This window comes from Coptis chinensis, chromosome 6 (assembly GCF_015680905.1).
Source record: "Coptis chinensis isolate HL-2020 chromosome 6, ASM1568090v1, whole genome shotgun sequence".
Lineage (NCBI taxonomy): Eukaryota > Viridiplantae > Streptophyta > Magnoliopsida > Ranunculales > Ranunculaceae > Coptis > Coptis chinensis.
Genome location: NC_141461.1, coordinates 99,424,787 through 99,434,037, shown reverse-complemented (window position 1 = coordinate 99,434,037; position 9,251 = coordinate 99,424,787). Strand labels below are relative to the sequence as shown.

Sequence of the window (9,251 nt, the reverse complement as noted above, 5' to 3'; positions counted from 1 at the left end):
TTTAAATTACATACTACTAATCTCATATAAAAGAATGAGTTAGGTAAATATTTAGATTATGATCTCATTCATGTTTACAATTAATGATGAGTTATTTAATATATTGGATTATGAAAAAAATTATGTCGGAATTTCTAATTTTTTTAGTAATTGCACGTGATCATGTGTCTATAGTTCATTCTGAATCCGTCTATTTTTAAATCATATCAAATAATTATGTCCAGATATAGGTGATAATTACTTCCAAGTTCATTAAAAGTTTTATTTTGTTTGAAAGATTGGTAGATAGCCGAAGAAAGAATAAAATGTAAATATATATTTCAAATAAAATTTCTTATTGTTTTATTTATTCATTCATACCGGGCTTTATTCTATCCAAAATCCGAACCCGAACCCGATGGGTACCCGAAATATAGGGTTAGGATAGGGTTTGGTCACACTTCTCAACAAAATACCCGACTCCGAATCCGACCCGATGAAAACTGGTCCGGGTTTGGATAACCCAATACCCGTTCAAAAACCGAAAAGTCTGGTTCAAGCCGGGCCGGGTACCCGTGTGGACACCCCTACTCACAACCTTGGAGTCTTTGTTTAAACTTTCCCTGGGCCTAATAAATGGTCAAGTCCACAGCATCACTTTAAGGCCCATCATCTTGAGTTGAAATTCCGCCCTAAATAAATATCGTGAAAACCGACTTGTTGGGTGAAATACAAGAAGAAGAAGAAGAAGAAGAAGAAGAAGATTGAAAGCAAAAAAGCCATGTCAGCTCGATACCTGAAGAAAGTATTGAAAGAGCAAGAAGAACAACAGCAGCTCCTCAAATCCGACTCTCAACAACTCAATGATGTTCATGACGACTCTGACTCATCACCTCCTCGTACAAACCCTTTCCAACTCCTCCTCGACGACGACGATGACCAGGTTCGGAAGTTTTTTTTTTTTTTTTTTATAAACAAACACTTATTATTATTATTATTATTATAACATATTGTACGCAAAATATTGAAACAAGGTTAAAGAATTTTCCTTTACACACGATTGTGATGTTTATGCAGTGCCCGCCCAAGGAAATGGTAATAAGTAATAAGTTTATTTCACTTGTCATTGTCTTGTACCTCATCAAGATTCAAGACAAAGCCTAGGGAAGGAAATATAATGACAAAAACTAAGGATGTCATTTTCTTTTTTCTATTTTGCAGTTTGATGAGTTAGAAAATGCTGATGAACCGGTTCAGATGAAGAGCACTGCTCAAACACTTCCACCTCCTAACCGTAAATCAAAGAAGAAAAAGAAAAAAGCCAAGGATGGTTCAAATTCCACAAAGGATACTTCTGGGAAATCGATTGATGAAATTCTACATAGTTTGAGCATGGATGCTAAATCTTCTTCTCGTCAAGATGCCTCTACAAATGCCAAAGCAGAAAACACAAGAGCTCCGAGTAATTTAATGAAGCAACAAACTTCATCCATATTATCAGTGGATCCCAAGTTTTTAAGACCTGAAAGTGAATTGCGGAGGATATTTGGTTCTGATGTGGTAAGGTCATTTGAGAGCAGTAGCAGTAGTGGTAGTTCAAGACAGGTCCGCGGTGGAAGACGCCAAGCGCCATATTCCTAGAAAGACATTTCTCGTTTCTCCATCAGCCCACTGGCCTCGCTGGGATGGATCTCTCTCCATGGAACTTCTGGAAACTAAGAATGGACAACACTTTTTTAAGTAAGTTGAAGTCCTGGATATGTTCCTGCAGTAATCTTTTATTTAATTTTTTGGTTGGTTAGCATGCTATTATGAACGAGTTAGAGTTTACTTTAATTTACCTTTTTGATGAATTAAACGATTAATTGATTGAAAAGAAGGATTAAAAAAAAACGTGGGATATTACAAGGATCTGCACAAACCATGAGCAACCGTACTAGGTTGGCCTCCCTCGGTTCGCTCATGCAACCATACTAGTATGAACCATAATTTCTGTCTTCTTTCAAACTCAAGAGTCAAGACTGTCTTCTTCAATATTGCTTATGTAATCTCTGAACCAAAATTGCGTATGTGCTTTATATTATTATAGCATGGAAACTGTCATAAAATATGTTGGTTTCTGACCCCGTGAATTGTATGAATTTGCCTGCAGATATGTGCACACATCTTCCTATAGCCAAGCCCAAAGAGCATTTGAAGCTGCGAAAGCAATTCATGATCTGAATGGTATAGCAAGTATTTTAGTATACCACCCTTACCATATAGAATCCCTAATAACAATTGCGGAAGTTTTGAAATTTTCCGGAGAACATCAGTCCTCAGCTGATGCTATTGCAAAGTGTCTATATGCTTTGGAGTGTGCGTGGCATCCAATGTTCAGCCCCATGCATGGAAGTTGCCAACTGAAATATAGCCATGACACAAATAGACCACTATTTTCAGTTCTTTTTACGCACATGCAAAACATGGACAGGCGTGGCTGCCACCGCTCAGCTCTTGAAGTATGTAAGTTGTTACTCTCGTTAGATCCTGAAGATCCATTGGGTGCGATGTTCTGCATCGACTATTTCTCTCTTAGGGCAGAGGAGTATTCATGGTTGGAGCGCTTTTCTGAGGAGTACAGAAGCGATAACTCACTTTGGTTGTTCCCAAACTTTTCCTATTCCCTTGCTATTTGTCGTTTTTATCTTGAGCGAGAGTCTTGCACCGACAGCACTCCTGAGGAGAATGAAAAGTCTACTTCAAGTGATCTTATGAAACAAGCTTTAATGCTTCACCCGTTGGTCCTGAAGAAATTAGTAGCAAAGGCACCTTTAAAGGATCCAGCCTGGACAAAGATACTCATGCATAAGTTTTTCGGATCGGCTCAAGCTGGCGGTCCTTCTTTGGAGCACCTCATTGAAATATATGTAGAAAGAAGTTATATTTTATGGAGGTTGCCCGATCTTCAGATACTGTTAAGAGATACTGCTCAGCTGGTGACTGAAACATTGCAGCGTGATGGAAGTGATGCTAAGGATTGGGCTTGTGTGAGGAAAGAAACCTTCTCGTCTGAGAGAAATGAGTATGTAATCATTCTTCTTTGATCTGAAGTTTTTTTATGTTATGACACAATTTTCTTTCTTCTTCCTTAATGTGTGTGCAAGCTTTTGGCACTCCTGACAGACCGTTCTATGGCTCTACCGAGTCTAGATCTGGTGATTAAAATCCACCTAAGGATTATTTGAGTTTGCCTGCTGAAGTTGGCTTGATTATTACTGTTCAATATCCCGTATACCGCAGTTGCTATTTCATCTTTTAATTATCTAATGTCGACTCATTCTAAAATATTCTATTTTTGTTTAACAGGTATTCCCATTTGTTGGTCTCAGAATTCTCTAATTCAGTACCAACAATGCCACCTGATGAGTTGCGGGACTTCATGATAGACCCACGTATGGCACAGGCTGTTGTTGGGGATGGAGATCATGGAGCCAACCCAGAGGTAGCTGCTCGTGCTCCACGTGAAGTCATGAATCGAAATGGCCTGGTGGTTTTCTTGGAGTCAATATTACCATGGGTTGATTATGGAGAGAACGAGGACAACCATCTTGATGGCAATAACAGAGACGAAGACTGATTGTATCAATCTAAATTGCAGGTCAGTGTGCTTTTACGTGGAGTACTTAGTACTTGCAGGCACTGTAACATATAACTTTTGTCATTTTTGCTTTTATTTTGTCTTTTCCCGCTTTAAACCCCAAGGCACATATGGGTATTGTAGCATTGCATGGAAGAAAAGTTGGTCTACTTTTTTGACTGTTTCTCCCATCCATAAACGTTCTTAGAATGAAATTTCTTCGACTGTCAACAAGATGATGAGCCTCCGAGAACTGCAGATTAAATCTTTTATACCATGTCTCATCTGCTATTTCAAAATAGAATCCAGATTATTTTGGTACTGAAAGTCTGATGCCCAAGATATAATTATCCCCTCTGTCTAGGTATTATAAGCAAAGTTAAACCCCCTCTGTTTCGCCCTGCAATTAATGGAACTCTTCTGAATTCTTTGTTGTTATTCCCTTTCAATGCCTTATAATTGAGCTTCTGGTTTACAACTAATTTAATCATGTCCGTTTAAGTATATTAGCCACATTACAACTTCAAGTATAGGCTCATTCAGTTTAAGTTTAAATTGTGATATATTACCCTGCTATTGCACATACTTCTTGATTTTAAGATAACAAATTCGTGCAATTAGACTGAGCTAAATTGATTGGTTATTTTATTGCTTTCTTTGTGCAGTTTTTTGTAGGTGACATCGAATTTGTGAGGTGACATGTTTCAGTGTCGAAGCCATATCATGCATGGGAGGCTGAAGAATAGACAATCACACCATCCAGTGGAGAACTTTACCATAAATTAAACTTCATCGCCATCCATCTAGTATGAGCCACTATACCTACAAGATAGTTTGTTTATTCTTCTCCGGCCCCATCTTCATATTAGATCAACCTTTAGTGGGACAGTGTATGTAGAACAGGCAAATGTTTTATCCTGGCTATGGAATTTGTCTTTAGATCAAACAGTGAAAGATACAGTGATAACGTTCAATCTGTCTTTTATCGGGACGACTGAGATTCTTTTTCTCGAAAAGTTTATATTTGAAATCAGATTGAACTAGTCTTGGTGTGTATAACATTATATTTGTGGTTCGTTAAAAGAATTTAGCTGAGCCTTAGGAGTCTGTTGCCAGTCCGCAGCATTGATGGAAGTGTGCTTTATGAAACAAACTTAAAAATGTCTCTGATGTAAGTTGTGGGAAATTTTTAAATCCAAATTATTTAAGCATAATTAAGCTCTATATAGGGCCATTCTGAGCAGGGCTGCATGCTAAATTCTTTGGGGAAAATCTATCTACACTTGGGCACATGACTGCCATCTTGAACTTCCATTTCTGCCACTGGCGATTCAGAGAAGTTGATGGGACTGCAAATATTTGTTGCTTTTCTGGTAGGATTGTGGGAAAGATGCTTTATGGAAATGTTGGTGTTATTTAAATTGGTTCATTGCTTCAACTTACAACTTAGGCGTTGTCCACAATGAGACTTCATTCTTTCCAAGTTAACCCGTTATTTGCCTAGTAAATTGACTTAATTGAGCTCCTACTTTGAACTTTATGGTTAATTTGGATTCTACATCCATTTGGGCAGAATGAAAACATCAAAGAGTTTTTGCAATTAATGCAGTAAATACAATCATTGCAAGTCCAATATAAGGAAGGTAAACCTAGGAGGGAACATAATTTTGCAACAAAAAACAAATTTTAAGCCTTGATTCAGAGGACTAGATCATCCAAATCCGGTTGTGGAATGCATAGAACTGCGGCGATCCCTGTGAACATCCTCAGTTGTACTCCAGATGCATTGCCAGAATAAAATACATGAACGCTGCCTCCAGATTGCTTCACTGATTCAGCCAAATTAGCATGTTTCCTCCTAATCCCCTCGTCAGAACTCTTGTAGAGATCCTCAGTAACCAGCAGTGTTTGAATAGCACACAACTCATTGGCCTTCCTGACGCTTTCCCATCCATAACAAGAACGACCCATGTCACTCAAATGTGCTACATTGAAATCGTTGAAAATTTTTGAGTCTTCTACTTCACCACGATCATTAACAGACTTCTTTAAAGCAGGGCTATCTAAAACTTCCTTGAGACTTTGTGAAGTTGAACTGATGAGTACAAAACGCACCTTTTTGTTCACAATCGGTTTCAATTGCAAACTTCGCGCTTCTGGAATCAAATACCGATGGAACTCATCCTTTAAAGTACCAGGACTTGCAAGAACTACAGTTGTTAAGGAGCCAAGATCAACATGCTCGGTGAAAGCTTTCAATACAGTCTCGAAAAAACTATTTGCAGTAGCAGTACTAGAACTGTTCTTAGCTGATTTTTTCTTCCCCCGCGGTTTTTCACCTCGAACCTTGGCACAATGAGTTGCTGAATACGCTCCACTTTTTCCCACTAAGAATATATCTGCTAATCCTTGCTGCATCAGAACCACGGCGAGTTCAGCGCACCCACATGAAGAATGAGTAAGTTGTTCCAGTACTGATTCTTTCCATACGTTTTTAGTCAACTCAAAGGATAATTGTTGCTTGATCTTCAAGGTATGGGAACCACCTATTCTTACGCTTGCAGTATCCGATGAAACAATGTTGCCACTAATATTCAAGACCGATCCTACTTTATCGTATTCTGTCTTCGCAACCTTGATTTCTACCTTAACCTTAACGCGCGTTGCCGAATTCTTCCTTATTCCGTTGGAATCCATTTTTCTTGATGTCTCGGCCTCTACTCTGTCACCTTTACAAATAAGATTGTAGACTGACCAAAGATCATCTTCTTCTTCAGCAACAAATTTAACCGTAAATTCATCTTTTATACTCAACTTCATCTTCACTTGTTGATCGGACTTCTATGGTGGCCGAGCGTGTGCTTCAGTAATTTTTCTGGTATTTCTTTGAGTAAATTTTATAGACTCAGTTGGTTTCCAAAACAAAGTAGTAATCCTACTTGGAATAGAAACTTCCAAACCAGATAAGGAAACCTCAAGGCTAGGGGTGTCTCTTTGAGTAATACTGAACTAGACAGGATATGGACGCAGTCAACCAACACACTGAGGTGGCGGGTGACGTGTCATGTCCACATAATCAAAAGTCAAACATACTTTTTTACTTTTTCTGCCGATAAAAAACCCTTAGCTTCTCTTATTGCACTGACGTATCCAATCAATTGTTTTTTTTCTTTTTTTTTCCCCAGATGCATACTGTTTTCTTTGTAAATACTGAAGACATGAATGTTAATTCTGGCAAAAGGAAATTTTCTAGTTTGGAGTAGCAAACTTGCACATGTAATTTTTTCTAGTTTGGTTCGTGTGTTTTTCTCTATTGGCTTTCACTTCCACTAGCCAAATTGTTCTATAAACAGTCTAGTCATAAAATGTTTTGCCCCACCGTTTGATGGATGAGACCTCAAATCTGTCTCAGAAAGATAACTAATTCTGGTCAAGAATAATCCTTGCGTCTGTGTAACTTTTACTTCATTGGAGAAAAAAGTTTTGCATACATACTTCAAAAAGACAGAAACTAAAAGAATGTCTGAAAAAGTTTGGACATTTCAAACTATTGTCAAATAAATGTGAAACTTGATTGTGAGCAGAAATATGCTCTTTTTGCTTGAGATGGTTCAAGTTTAACTTTGGGTGTTTGGTTCTCATTTTTTCAAAAAAGTATTTTTTCTTAAAAAACACTTTTATATGAAAAAGTATTTATTCTAAAAACAGTTTTTCAATAAACATGTTTGGTTGTGACTTTTCTTAAAAGCTATTTTATCAAATCAGATTTCACACTATGTTTCTCGATATATTTTGGCATATCATTGGCATAAATCACTAAAGTCTAAAAACATCCCAGGGGAGTTCATTTGCCTTTTAGCTCCAAAAAGTGTTTCCTTCAAAAAAAAATAGTTTTTTTTAAAAAACAAGTTTTACCTAATTATCATAAAACAAGTTTTGGGACCAAAAAGTGTTTTTGGATGAAAAAACTTTTTTTTTTTTAAATAGAAACCAAACACATTTATTTTTTCAAAAAATGTTTTTCACTAATAAACACTTTTTAGCAATAAATAAATAGGATCCAAACACCCCCTTATGTTTGACAATTTTTTTTCCTGTCAGATTGTTGTTTAGTCAATTGGTTTTCTACTATTGGACTTTTTATGATTGAAGGTTCTTTCTAATGATTCTGCTCGAATAGAAACCCCAGCTTGGAGACATTGATTTGGGTCATTTAGAAACTTTTTATAGTTTGTCTACTGAATCAAGACAAGACTATGGCATATTAATGGTTTGTTTGTGTTTTTTTTTCAAGTTTTTTATACTACACGTTTATGCTGCGTGAATGCAAATATTTTTTCGGTAATTGATCCTTGGGTATGTGTAGATGTTCTTTTTGTATACCTAAGGGATTTTTAGCTTAAACGGTAAAGCGCTTGAGAGTCTGAGTGCATCTCTACGACATCTCAAGAGACGGTGATTCGAATCCACCAAAATCCAATAGACATTCTTGAATATAATGAAAGGTTGTTCTACAAGCTTCTTATTTATAATGTTGAGGAATTGCTCCCACTTGTATACGTATACACACCAACTGTTGGCGAGGCTTGCCAGAAATATGGGAGCAACTTTAGGCATCCTTAGGGTCTTTATATCAGTTTGAAGGAGAGGTGTGCTGTATTCCAACTCAAATGTGAAATGTCTTCTTATCTCTTTACATTATTGTACACATGATAATATCTTCTACTATACTACTATATTTGTTGTTGAAAACAAAAGAAAAACAACTGGAATAGAAAGCTAGGGTTGTGAGTTTGTTTGTGACTTTTTTTTTTCTTCATAGGTGTCCGTAATAGAAAGCTAGGGATATGAAACGGTACAATATGAAAAGGTTCACATACAGTATATACCTTAACAATTCTGATAGGTATCGAAGTGATTTTTTTTTTTTTTTTCCTTCTTCCAATTGGTATCAAAGTAATTTAGTTATATCCTGAGTAACTGGAACTCATTCTGTCGGGAGCCATATACACAACGAAAGGTCAAACCTAAATAAAAGTATATCTGACAAGAGTTTTTTTTTTATGGTGAATATCTGACAAGAGTCAATGAACCAATGACACAATAAGGGATTATTTGTTTTTTTTTTTAATTCAGCATTCATAGCCTCTTAAACTTAAGTTTTAAACATTCAAAGGCTTAAAACTTGTTTGTATTTTTTTAAATAGTTTAAACATTCAGTGGTATTTTCAGCCTTCAGTATTCAGCACCAAAATTTCTCCTGAATGCTGAATTTTAATACTTGGAACAAGGAAGTCACTTCTTGCCTTTTCTTAAGAACCCAATCTCAAGAACCCATCTACTTTCTTACATTGACTTTTATGGCTTTAAAATAGGTTCTTCAAAATTTGATGTTGGTGTTACGGGTTTTTTCATTTTTTTGGGTGAATGATATCCACTTTGTTAAAAATAGAATTACATATATAGTTTCTGAAAATAAACAAAATATGAAAATAAACCGTTAAAATATATTTGTGAAAACATATTTTAAATAAATTTATTTATCATTTCTTTTTTTCAATAATCCATCTTCCCTCCTCAAATATAATATATATTTTGTTTTACAAGAAATCAAATTAGTGTTTAAAATAAATAGCATGAGTAAAATTGTCCG

At 36.2% G+C, this 9,251-nt stretch overlaps 1 protein-coding gene and 1 pseudogene across 1 annotated transcript; one reads left to right on the top strand and one right to left on the bottom strand.

Annotated features, from left to right (window-relative positions):
- Positions 1-692: 692 nt before the first annotated feature.
- On the top strand, positions 693-4,641 carry LOC147496074 (uncharacterized). Its single transcript, XM_086564852.1, is given in 6 exon segments — positions 693-922; positions 1,201-1,608; positions 1,610-1,719; positions 2,132-3,043; positions 3,328-3,619; positions 4,264-4,641. Coding segments are annotated over 5 exon segments (1,863 nt in total). The 5' UTR covers positions 693-760; the 3' UTR covers positions 3,599-3,619; positions 4,264-4,641.
- A 655-nt stretch (positions 4,642-5,296) lies between these two features.
- Positions 5,297-6,418, bottom strand: LOC147496073 (protein PELOTA 1 pseudogene; annotated as a pseudogene).
- Positions 6,419-9,251: the final 2,833 nt, after the last annotated feature.